Raw genomic sequence first — 13146 nt, forward strand, 5'->3', positions numbered from 1 at the left:
AGATGCAACATTTTAAGGTGCAAAAAGTGCATAATTGCTAAAATAGGTCAATTTAACGGGTTGTTGGGTGGTTACTAGGCAGTATGATGATTCATAATATAGGACCTTTTAGGGGCCCGTTTGGTTGATCAACTCCTGATTCTGTAGGATCACTGGTTATTATTATTATTATTATTATTATTATTATTGTTGTTGTTGTTGTTGTTGTTGTTGTTGTTATTATTATTATTATTATTATTTTTTAAAACAGAAATTTGATGATGTAAGATTAATGTAACATTCAGGGCCAAATAACGAACGCATGTATGTTAAGGGATTCTTTGTTATTTTCATAGACAATGATTAGCATAAAATCCCACAATGGCACATATTACGAATATATTTTAAAAAACGAGTTGGGACACTTTCTAAATAATGTGTAAAAAAGTGAAGTGTGTAGTTTCGACAATAAATATTAGTTATTTAATTTGCATAACTTACTTTAATGGCATTAATTTAGAAAAACATACATTTATACAAATTCGGTCATCGTCATTCAAGCTGGAATGTAGTTATATAGTAAACAAGAAATTAGAACAATATATTTTATATAACTCAGTTTTTATGGTTGTAAAGTTTCACGTAAACAATTTAAACTTTATTTTTGTAATAATAATATTTCAGAAAAGTGCAGACCGGCTCGTTGAAGCGTTTCTGCTTTCTTTCAGGCAGATTTTGCGGCCACCTCAAGGGGGTCCTCATTCACGTGCGTCAGAGCAGCACGTTCCGTGGATACACAGCCTGTCCATCTTCATGCTCCTTGCACGTTTACACTTTAGCTGAGCAACAGCTCTGTTTTGCTCGCGTCCAGTCACCACGTTGTTCCGCAGACTTTTCTCCAGAGTTGTCTGCTATTCCAACATGGGGAAAAGAAGCAGACAGCGGCAGAAAAACCAGAATGCTGGCAGGGACAACAGAGACACCGCTGTAAGTAAAACTCCTGCTCCAGACAAACTAGCTAGTGTTTGTGTTTAGCCACGCCGCACATGAACGTTTAAATAAAGTAACTGCAGAAAGGAAGCGACTGCAGGGGTAATTTATATCTGTTACCTTTACTGAAAGTAGCAGGTATAAACTGCTGCTGGTTACCGTGCTGTTTTCAAAGCCATGTGTGACCACCATTTTCCTTTTTTTCCCTTTTGAACAAAGATCTGTATATCTTTATATATGTGAACAGCTTGTCTATAGGCCAAATTCAGCACGACACCACAGTTAAATGTAACAGATCGTATTGTATGTTGTTCAGGCTGTTACTCATAATTATAAGCAAGTAAAGTTTAAATTTGATTTTATCAAACGACATTCAGTGTAGCAATTTTGTCTCCTGTTAGTTTGCATGAACATATTTGTTTGTCCCAGGGTTGGGGAGCTGGGTATGCTGACATTATCAAGGAGAACAAGCTGTTTGAGAACTACTATAAGGAGCTAGGTCTGGTACCTGAGGGGGAGTTTGAACAGTTCATGGAAGCAATGAGGGAACCTCTGCCAGCAACCATCCGCATCACTGGATACAAGAGGTGAGCTGGACAGATCTACAACTTGGGCTCATGCTTAACGCCATGTAGGAGGTTGTCATTGGAACGTATGTGCACCTTTGTAGGTTGTTCTGAAGTTTTTCATGGAAATTCCACTTTTAATTACAAAGTGAAAATGCTTAATCATTAATTACATTTATAAGGAGAAATATTAGATCCCTAAGGTAAATGCTACCAATTTCCTTTTCCAGCCATGCCAAGGAGATCCTTCATTGTCTGAAGGAAAAATATTTCAAGGATATTCAGGAGCTGGAAATCGATGGTCAGAAGATCGAAGCTCCGCAGCCTCTCAGCTGGTAATATATCATGTTTTCCCCAAGACTAAAAAGATGCACTGATTCAAATTAAAACCAGATTGTGGATTGTCCTCTTCAGGTACCCTGATGAGCAGGCCTGGCACACCAACATGAGCAGGAAGATCATAAGGAAGTCTCCCCTGCTGGAGAAGTTCCACCAGTTTTTGGTCAGCGAGACCGAGTCGGTGAGTCAGTCACAATCCCAAAGATCACATTTGTGTTACCAGTGGAAGGGGGTTAAAAAAAACCCAAAACATGTCAGGAAGTTGGTAAAGAAGTGGAGAGACTGACATTCCTTTTGTTTGTCCTCACAGGGCAACATCAGCCGACAAGAAGCTGTCAGCATGATCCCTCCTCTACTTCTGAAGATTGAGCCCCATCACAAGGTAAAAGCACAGTTCTATTATACTTAATGCAATTGAACTTTTTCTCTGTTTTAAACTCGTGTGCAAATTTACCCCCTGTGCTGGTGAGGGGTATGTGCATAAATCAGATGAACATGGTTTCATAAATAAAATCTTAGGCCCTTATGAGTTTATTCCCGACAAATATTTTATATCCCAGTTAATTTGTGTTACGATAACTGAGCAATATAGTTAGCTATTTCTCACCCTCAGTCAGATCTAGCTGTTCTGTCCCTGTTCCACAGTCTGGATTAGCTCAGTGTGTCGGCACACGAACCAGTTCTCCACCCACTCCGGGTTCTGGTCACAGTGGTCCTCTTGCTCACAGGGGATCTCCAGAGTAGAAGGGCGACTGTTACCAGCAGAACTGCAAGACAACTGAGTTGGAGTCGGTTCCTCTGTGGGACGAGGCAGCTGAAGTCTGTGTTGAGTTCTGCCACAAAAGCAGTTTTGCTAGGGAGCCAGTCAGATGGAAAAACGCAGGACAGGAACAACTGTTTAGCAGAGACTACACTCTGCCAAATGTCCTTCAGCGACCGTGAATGTATTGTCCTCCCACAGGAGTCTGTGTTGGTAACAATAAAGTGGCATCAAAGTTTAAAAAGATAGTTTCTTTGCAGATCCTGGACATGTGTGCAGCTCCAGGGTCGAAGACAGCCCAGCTGATCGAGATGCTTCATGCTGACATGGATGTGCCGTTTCCAGGTAGGAAAACTGGAAGAAATCCATGTTTTGTTTCTTTAAATTGCAAAAAACCCCAAGATTCTCTTGCATTAATAGTGTATATAAGTTCAAACCTGATCTCCACCTTTCAGAGGGCTTTGTCATTGCAAATGACGTGGACAATAAGCGGTGCTACTTGCTTGTGCACCAGGCCAAGCGGCTCAACAGCCCCTGTATCATGGTGGTGAACCACGACGCCTCCTGCATCCCCACCCTGGAGATCAACTCCAATGGCAAGAAGGACGTCCTTTTCTATGACCGCATCCTGTGTGATGTGCCCTGCAGGTCAGCAGACGTATCCGCTACATGTCTGCATCGCTCATGCAGAGAGTTGGGGTTATGAAGCTGCTAAAACAGTGAAAATATGATCAGTAAGCTCTGATTTGTGTGTGGGTGTTTGACAGGAGAGGAGATTTTATGAGGCAGATGTAGATGACGTACCACACTCTCCATCAAATGCACCGTCCTCATACGTTGCTGTTAGTGTCTTTGCGACCTTCAGGTTTCAGTAGGGTGGTAAAACATTTGTCCACATCTTTCATCTCTCGAAATTTAGCATCATTTTGTGGCCAAAGCAGAACTGCCTCGGTTTGCAAATGCTGCCTGAGTTTGGGCAGCTGTAGTGCTGAAGCCAGGAGTCTCCTGCCAAAGACAACATAGGGAGGGGTGAGGAGTGGAGGGGAGGAAAAGCAGTAATGAAGACAGAAGCAGGCAGTTTGTGCTTCGCAGACATTTTATTTGCCCCATGACAAGTTGAAAAAAGGCTCCGTGGAAGTTTCATCGCCTCGGGCCAAAACGAGGTGGGTGTTCTGACTGTTGCTGCTCTGTGCTCTGCAGTGGGGATGGCACCATGAGGAAGAACATAGACGTGTGGAAGAAATGGACGACTAGCAACAGCCTGCATCTCCACGGGTGAGTGGAGGAGAGTGCACGCTCACACCTAAGCTACAACACAGGAATGCAGTCGTGTGGTACACCAAATTGACTAAACAGCAAGGGAATGGAGTGTGTCGTTTTTGGTCTTAATTTAAAACGTTGGCAGGATTACAGAGCGCACACGTGTGTTTTCACCAGGCTCCAGCTGCGTATCGCTGTGCGCGGTGTGGAACAGCTGGCTGTGGGAGGGAGGATGGTCTACTCCACCTGTTCACTCAACCCCATAGAGGACGAGGCTGTCATAGCAGCACTGCTGGAGAAAAGTGAAGGTAACAAACACACACACACATTCTGGGTCACACAATAAGAGGTCAGCATTCATATTAATGTTTTAGCTGTTTCATACACTCTGCTTTTTACTTTTAACTCCTGTTGCTGTGGAGCAGGGTTTGATAATAAAACAATGGCTTCATTTACTAATATTTGTGTGTAATCGTTCTTACTGTGGACACAAAATGAGTTTGTACACAAAATCTGAATCGATATGAAACAAGAACCTTGTAGATCTTCATACAATTTGCATACTATCTGCATACTAAGGAAACACGTTTACATCCAGGTGAAGCAGAGAAATTAGTGATGATATAAATTGGGTGGATACAGACATTTGTATGCACACTTTTAGTAAATGAGGCTCAATGACTTGTACTTAAGTTTGTGACAGAAAAATTGACAAATATTCATCGTAAATTGTGTTTAGACACTGAAACCCAAGTCAGCCGCTCACATACAGATGTCAGATTTAGACTACAGTCCTTCTTGCAAAGTTATCTCTAAGATTTCCTTAAATATTAGAAAGCATTGACAATTTTGACCAAGTTTAAGGTGGCACATTTTTCATTTTTGTAAATCCAGTGTGCCCCCTTTTTTTTTTTTTTAAATTTCCTTCTCTAAACCGAATCTTGTAAATTAAAGTCAAATGGTACTTCCGGCGGTGCCATGAGCAGGCAGCGGCTGATAGCGCTCCAGCAAAATTCAGTGGGTTTTTTTTTCCCTACGGCGTAGATGTTTTGTTTGGTTTCCCGACCGAGGAATTCTTTTATTTATTCATACTGTAAACTGTAAAGCTGCTATGTTGGTCATTTTAAACCACTTCAAGGTCACTTTAAATTTAAGTTGTAAATTTTAGACTGTTATTAAGCCTTTTTACCTCAAAGTGTATATTTACTCTCCTTATCTTAGTCTTAAAGTATATATTTATTCTTACTCTTCCTATATTTATTGTTCTTTTCCACTGAATGGAGCTGAAGCCTCGTCGTCTCGGCTCTCTATATACTGTACTGTATATAGCAGAGATGAGAAAGTTCACTTTGACTTTGACAAATTTAGATTAAGAGCAGGGGATCATTTAGACTATGTTTACCTTGTTATTGACAAGTGGCCGTTTGAGATATCAGTTCTGGTGGCATCTGTGGTTGCTACTGTAAGAGCAGTTAATAGTCAGATCATCTCCATCCAAACACCAAGATGGGATGGTTTAGTGGCAAACTCCAGCTCCAGATGCGTCTTCACAAACCAAATTTTTCACTGTGGCTTGTCCATCATTTATATACAGTCTGTAATCAAACCACCGTTTTTCTCTTGCATTCAGTCTGACATGCATGACAGGATACCTTGCATTCAGTTGTGTGTTGGACATGGTAATATATAATTATGTTGTCATAACCTGAGATGATACATGAGCGTGGACATTCCCTAAAGTTCATGCATGTCAGATCCACAGGAAGTGATCTGTCAGTGTCAGCAGCTACACCTCAACTCTTCAATTTTTCAACAGGCTAAATATTTCACTTTGTGTTTTACGAAAGTTATGTGTAAATGTCATATCTTATAAAGACTGGCTGCTCTCTTGCTTCATGTTACTAGGAGCGTTGGAGTTGGCTGACTGCTCAGCTGACCTGCCGGGGCTGAAGTGGATGCCTGGGGTCACTTCCTGGAAGGTACTGTATTTTATTTATTTTTTTATGCCAGTCGTTACTTTTGAATTGTAGATCTGTATCCAGACTGTTTCTGTTTCTTTGTAGCTGATGACTAAAGAAGGCCAGTGGTACACGGACTGGTCCGAGGTCCCGAGTAGTCGTCATACGCAGATCCGACCCACCATGTTCCCGCAAAAAGACCCAGAGAAACTGGCAAACTTTCATCTGGAGAGATGGTAAGTGAGCAGTCCCAGACAAACAGATGCAGGTCCATGCTAATGCATTGTAGAATTGAAGGTGTTCTCTTAAAAATAGTGTGAAATAGCTTATTAAAGTGTTCAATCTTGGCATGACAACGTTTCTGTTAGCCTGCTTTGTTTTGGCTGATTTCTTTCAAGAATCGTTAAAATACAGAATTTCATTTTACAGAATTGTGAAATCAGGGAGTACAGTAGAGAGCATCCTACACCGTCACCTCTCACCACCGTAAACTGTGCTTTTTGAACTTACATCCAGTGTGCAGTAGATGCACACGCACCCAAGTGCACCTGCCAACCTCACGTTACGGAGGATGATGTCATGTTTAAGCGTCAGTGCTCACACTGACTTGATATTGGCAGCAGAGGGAGCTGTTGTCACATGTTGATTAAGGCGCTTTTTCTTTTCCCACATGCTGTCTTCACAGTAGGGGGCTCTATCAAACCCCAAGCTTTAATTTATTTATTTTTTAATTAATTTTTTTCTGTGTGTGTGTGTTTTATGGCAGTATGAGGATTCTGCCACATCACCAGAACACTGGAGGTTTCTTTGTGGCTGTGCTGGTGAAGAAAGCCCCGATGCCTTGGAACAAAAGATATCCTAAGGTACTTCATCTTAAACACTCACACACGATGCCCCCCTTCTGCCCCCCACCCCACGTGCCTCACCTCACCTAACCTCGCCCACCTGGTCAGGTTATTAACCACACCTGGAGCTTCCTCTGTTTCTTCTTTGTCCGTTCACTCTCCTCCTCTTCCATCTCCAGCTGAGGAAAGACTCCAAGCTGTCGAGCTCAGCTGCCCAAACCGGCAGCTCCAAGGAGGCTCCATCACCAGGAGACACTCCACATCTCCCCCCTGAAGGTTCCACTGAGAAGGTGGAGGGGAACAGCCAAGAGGAAAAAGTGGACAAGGAGGCAGATGAGACGCCCGAAGGAGCTTCTGTGGGTCAGGATGCCGGTGCTAAACCAGAGGGGATGTGTGGGTGAGTCGCACTGAGCTCATGAACTAATAAATGGAAACTTATGACTCTTAACTGGTTATAAATACAGATAAAAACCCAAAAAAACCAAAAGCAGTTTTGGACCCACAAACAAGCTCTTTAAAATGTAAGTAAACATTTTGTATCTGTCCTTTTTCAGGCCTCCACCCTCAAAGAAGATGAGGCTGTTTGGATATAAAGAAGACCCCTTTGTGTTCTTAAGTGATGATGACCCCGTCTTCACCACCATACAGTAAGTGCACCCTTGTCTTCAATGTAAAATAGGTGTTTTCAACATTTTTCTGCAGCATAAATACATGTTTCCTGTTTTCCTCTAGGTCTTTCTATGATCTGTCTCCCGACTTCCCCAAACTCAACGTCCTGACTCGGACCCATGAGGGCAAGAAGAGGAACTTGTACATGGTGTCCAAAGAGCTCCGTAATGTCCTGCTCAATAACAGCGAACGCATGAAGGTAGGCACATGTGTTTGATAATGAAGATGAAACATTTCTGTGATTTTGAAAATTTATACAGCCAATCCATAATCAGTTAGGGTTAGGGAGACAGTGTATCGAGTATCGATCCTCTGGATGAAGAAGCATTATGTTTACCTAAGTGCTGATTTATGGGCTTTGCATTGATTCATCTGTTTGGTTGGTTGTGTTGTTGTTATTTTTCCTTTCTTTGTGTGTGTTTGTCTCTGTGTGAGGGAAGCAGCTTAAACAGATGGGAGCCTCTCCTTTCCCAAATCCCTCTGGTCCTCCACCCTGCAGGACCTGCACAGGTGGCATTGTGGGGACTCGGGCTCTTTGTTCTCCCCGGTGTTTGTTGTTTCTCAATTTTTAGTCACTTTGTCTTAAAGGAACAGGAAACCTCAAGATCTTAATTTTCATATCTTTCCTCTGGTTTGTTGTCCTGTTTATCCATTTAAATGTGTTACGAGTTGCTCAGTTCAGGAGCCATCGTGGGCAGAAACGTCTGCTTTCTCATTGACATAGTGGGAGTAAATGACAGTCAGTGTGTGGTGTTGAGTGCCTTCACCTAACCTGTCATGTAGTGCAGTATATGACCAGTGAAAAATGCGGAGGGTGTCTGTTGATTGCCGTGTCAATGTGTCTCGTGAAGGCCGGGTTAGATGTTGTTGGACAAGATGCTGAAACCCAGATTGCTGTCATTCAGATATCCAGGTGTGTTGGTGTGTATGTGATGGATAAAAATGGATGAATATGGTCCACAGTGTAGTGACGGAAGATTAAAAAAAGAAAAGAAAAAAGCACTGTATAAATACCAGGCCATTTGTGTATGTGTGGTAAGAAAAAAACATGCATAATCTGTAGGCTTATTTCATTTTAAAAGCATGTATTAGTGTTTGTATACTTAAGGCTTTGAGTGGTCAGTAAAACTAGAAAAGCATGATTATAAAGTATCTGTTTAAAACCAGGAATTAAATCTGGCAACAAAAGAAAAAGTGTATGTAAAGATTTCAGAGCACAATCATTAAGACACAAAGTATCTGACTAAAATTACAGCTGTGTATTCCACTGAGTTAATGAGATGCTCAGTGCATTGTAATGGTGTGTAAGACCAGCTGAAAGAAATTCAGCCTCATTCTTTCAGCGGGCGCTAAATGGTCTGAGAAATTAAAAAAAAAAAATCAGAACATGTTTCTAATTGGTAAGTAGGCTTAGATTTTCAAATTCTATATAAAGTCAATAATTACAAGTCTTAAGGACCTGTGTTGGCATCGGGTCTTTAGACTAAGGCTTTTAGGCTCACTGTACACAGAAGTCTGAGGAGTCTTCCAGGAATAAGGGGACTATTTTCTAGAGGACCGATTAGGGAGTAGATGGTTATTTTGTACTTGCAGACCTCTTATCTGGAACATAATGTGCTCTGAAGCAGGTTATGTTCCAGATAAGAGGGCTGCAACATAAGTTACGGTCGTGATATATCCCGCTAAGAGGTGAATCACCTTCACAGCCTTGCTTTACTATACAGGCCTCTGGCTCCATTATGTTCAAGAGAAGGCAGATATTTCAACAGCAGGCATCTCTAATAACGTTCAGCTCACACCAAAATAATCCTGACGTGTAAACAGCACCACAGGAAAACCTGAGCGCTGATTGCACCTTGGTGAAACAAGCCTAGAGACTGGCAACCACCTGTAACTAGGGAAAAGTGCATTCTCCAGCAGGTTGGCAAGTGGTTGCAGAAGACTGCTGGCAGTCACTAGTGTGAAATTGGTCGCAACGAGGTATAAAGTGCTGCACCGGAAACCACACTGTGATTGCTTTGGTTGGTAGGAGGTTGCCAGTAGATTTTGTAGAACATTCTCTGTTTCCAGTTTGATTTTGTTCAAGTTTCACGTCAGCTCTGAGAGTAAAACATGAGTGTTTGCATACAAGTTGGCGTCTTCCATGCAAACTACAGGTGACAGCAGCAATCTGCTAGTGATCAAAGCAATGATGAGGTTTTTGGTGCACCAGCATCTTTGCGACCTCCAGCAACCACTCGTCAATCAGTTGCAAAGGGGTTGCCGACCAGTCTCTAGGCCTGATGATTGAAGCCTTGCGGATCACCTTTACCTTAGTAGTCTCATTAAATTGACTTTAGTTCCCTTATAAAAAGAAGAGCATGTGTGTGGTAGAGTTCTTACTATGCAAATCACTGACACAGTTGCTCCCACACCTGCTGGGACACCAGAGACCGGCTGGGCTGTGTGCCGATGTCTTGTACAGTCGTTGCCTGGAGGAAGAGAGTTCAGTGTAATTACAATTGCATCACCAGGAAAGCTACAAGAAACATGATTAGTCACTGATTGGAATTTAAATAACCTGTCTCTTTTTTTCTGTTTATTTCAGTGTGGTGTTTTTATATAGACGTGGTTCATTACGCTCTGTTTTTTTGTCTCTCAGGTCATAAACACAGGGGTGAAGGTGTGGTCTCGCAATAGCGAAGGAGAGGAGTTTGGCTGTGCCTTTAGACTGGCTCAGGAGGTAACACACACACACACACACACACACACACACACACACACACACACACACACACACACACACACACACACACACACACAGGAGAGTTTTCAGGCAGTCACACAGTTCAGTCCTGTATATAAATCTGTGTTTCCATTTGTTCTTTGGCTACCATCTTGACTAAAAGCTGCATGATTTGGAGACTGTTCACTTATTCATCAGTGACGTGATGCACAAAAACTTTATAGTTCTATTATTTTATCAACTTAAATATACTTTGAGGTTATAATACATTTAATTTAATGTTCAAATATGCAAGAAATCCTTCCTGCTGTCTTTACTGTGGCCAACGCAGAGCTGTAGCCGAATAACAAGTGAGCCAGACGGCCGATTTCACACTCAAACGAGTTGATAATGAATTCATTTTATATGCTGCGTGTAACTGGAAAGAGTTTCTTTGTGCCGATTGTCAGCCACATGTACTTTCTGTCCTACCAGGGTATTTACACTCTGCAGCCATATATACGCTCCAGGATCATTAGGGTGAGTGTGGAGGACATCAAAGTGCTGCTGACCCAGGAGAACCCCTACCTCAGCAAGCTGGAGGATGAAGCGCATGCACAGGCCCAGAAAATTGGTACAGTCAAATATAGATATGCTCTCCAACTGTGTGTGTTCGGGGAAAATATATCCAGGGTGCACACTGGTCTTTAAATTGCCTTAAATATACATTTATGGCGTCAGCGTATTAAATCACGGGACATTCAGTTTGGGTGGGTCGGATCACTCTGAGAACGCAGTTATTTTTGTTCCTCGACACATTTTAAGTCACTCGGCGTGGCTGAAGTTTTAGGGTCGTGCTATTTTTTTTTTTTTTTTTTTTTTTTTTGCAGCAAGCAGAATCCCATCCATGCTCTGATTCAGGAGGCGACACCAGCAGGAAAACAGTGATTCACTGGTTCATTTTGACCCTGTTGTAGTTAGAGTTCACAACTGAGTTTTACTGCCGACCTTTACTAAGTATGATTTTTATGATGTAAATTTTTTTTTTCTTCCCAATAGAAATGATGTAAGTTAGGAAGCAGCAGATAAGTGACAACAAATGAAAGTGAAAATGGAATCTGTAATTCTCAGCAAAAAAATATTTTCACAGATCAACTTTGACCAAATGCCCACTTCCTCTCTAATATATCCCACCCACCCACCCACAGTGTTACTCATGTCACCTGTCAGTGGTCATATTTTATGTACGTTTTCCTGCCGTATGTGCTTACGTCACGGTAGGTTGTATCACTTTCTACTTCCTGTATAACTTTAGTTTCCTCTCCACAGGAATGGGAAGCATTGTGCTGAAGTACATCCCAAACCTAAAGTAAGCTTGTAACATGTTTTTAGTGTTTCTGATGTGTGCATTTTGAAGTGACAGCCTGTTTTTTGTTTGGTTAAATTGTGCGACCCACCATCGTCCTTTATTTTTCAGTAACCCGGGGGAACCTCAGTGTCCCATCCAGCTGTGTGGCTGGAGGGGAAAGACATCCATCCGAGCATTCGTCCCCCGCAACGAGAGGTTTCATTACCTCCGAATGTTAGGTGTGGAGGTCTTCAGAGACAAACAGGGCCTCGGGCAGAAACGGAGTCATGGAGAAAAGGACGGAAAGGAGGAAGCAGAGGATGCGGCAGAGAAGGACGAAGAGCAGGAAGAGGAAAGAGCAGCAGACAAAGAGACGGAGCTGGATTTGGAGAACAGCAATAAAAATGGATCATCAGAATCAAAGACCGACTGTGGTGACAAAGAGACCAGTAGTTGAGAATGTGAAGGCGATTGTAATGAGAAAGGACTGACTGACGTATCGGAGCTTTAAGAGCTGTTGACCAGGTCCACAACCACACGCCGTGGTACAGGAGGGTAACGCACCGCTACGGGTTCCTCTGCTCACCACACTGCCAGTGCACAAGGATTCCCTCCCAGAGATGCACTCCCATGGGATTTTTCATTTATTGGAGCCTCTCTAGGAGTCAGCATTTTAGTTAAATGGCTTATATTATTTTATTAACTTTTTTTGTTTTTGCATTTTAACAAATATATTCCACTGATAAGTGGAACAGATCCATCAGATTTCATTCAATTGCTCACATTTCAGGAGGTTTCTATTAATTGCTGTTTTATTTTTTACACCTGTAATTAAGCAGAAGTACAAAGCTGATTAAATGCTTAAACGGTTCACTGTGTCACTAGTCAAGTGATTTCACTTTAAGATTAATGCGGGCCCTGCTGAACTGTAAAAGGGTGCTTTAGAAGGGATTGATTAGAAGTAAGTAGATGGTGAAGGTTGGATATTAGATAAACTCTTGCAGGTAAGTTACTTTCAGTGACATGCTTGTGGTTTCCAGCTATCAAAGACAATAAAAATGAACAAGTAACAAGTTTCCAGCTATGGTTGTAGAACATGTTTAGGCACAGAGAGGCTCAGGGCATAGACTGTAAATAAAAGATGGCCACATCCACCTTGTCGGTTTTAAGGAGCCACATTTGGATTAGAGGCTGATGTGCCAAATTAAATCTGATGCTGGCGAGCTTGGTGATAGCTACCCACATTCATTTATTTTATGGAGTGGAGAAAAGAATCCTTAAGGTTACATGAGATTAAAAGTTAGGCGGGGGTGGGATTTCACTCTGGTCCAAAATGGTTAAAAAAAACAAAAAATGTGTATGACATGACCAAAAAGCCTCCTGTAGATGTGTCTCAATATTATTTGAGAAAAGTATTTAAACACTGATGCATCACAATGCTGAGTTTCAACAACAGGTACAGTTCTTAAAGTGAAGGTCAAACACAAAATCAAACCACATTTCAGTCAGCGGTTGCCACGGCGGCTTCACTTCACTGGCTGGCTGGACATTTCCTCCTCATGTTTATTACTCAGTCCAGCTGCCATGACAACAGCTGGCATGACAACCAGCCCCCTTACCTCTGTGTGGTGATGGAACAGAGGGACCACAGTGAGCATCCTGCACTCCTCCGCTTTTCTTGTTTTCTGCTCTAAACTGTCCTTAATCCGTTCTTCCCTTCTTTTCTTT

General features: G+C 42.1%; 1 protein-coding gene across 1 annotated transcript; it reads left to right on the top strand.

Annotated features, from left to right (window-relative positions):
- The first annotated feature begins 744 nt into the window (after positions 1-744).
- nsun2 (NOP2/Sun RNA methyltransferase 2) lies at positions 745-12388 on the top strand. Its single transcript, XM_065471233.1, has 19 exons — positions 745-966; positions 1399-1556; positions 1766-1870; positions 1950-2055; positions 2185-2256; positions 2895-2979; positions 3090-3282; positions 3835-3909; positions 4072-4202; positions 5800-5873; positions 5958-6088; positions 6619-6715; positions 6877-7094; positions 7252-7344; positions 7430-7565; positions 10008-10088; positions 10566-10704; positions 11400-11439; positions 11548-12388. Exons 1-19 carry the CDS (start codon positions 901-903, stop codon positions 11873-11875), a joined length of 2328 nt encoding a protein of 775 aa, XP_065327305.1. The 5' UTR covers positions 745-900; the 3' UTR covers positions 11876-12388.
- Positions 12389-13146: the final 758 nt, after the last annotated feature.

The sequence above is a fragment of the Pelmatolapia mariae genome, linkage group LG22, assembly GCF_036321145.2.
Source record: "Pelmatolapia mariae isolate MD_Pm_ZW linkage group LG22, Pm_UMD_F_2, whole genome shotgun sequence".
NCBI lineage: Eukaryota > Metazoa > Chordata > Actinopteri > Cichliformes > Cichlidae > Pelmatolapia > Pelmatolapia mariae.

Bases quoted from the DNA above. Each gene is read 5' to 3' on its own strand.
- nsun2 (XM_065471233.1), top strand. From the start codon at position 901: ATGGGGAAAAGAAGCAGACAGCGGCAGAAAAACCAGAATGCTGGCAGG. The intron at 3,910-4,071 runs GTGAGTGGAGGA...TGTTTTCACCAG, and splicing joins AACAGCCTGCATCTCCACGG to GCTCCAGCTGCGTATCGCTG. The intron at 7,566-10,007 runs GTAGGCACATGT...TTTGTCTCTCAG, and splicing joins ATAACAGCGAACGCATGAAG to GTCATAAACACAGGGGTGAA.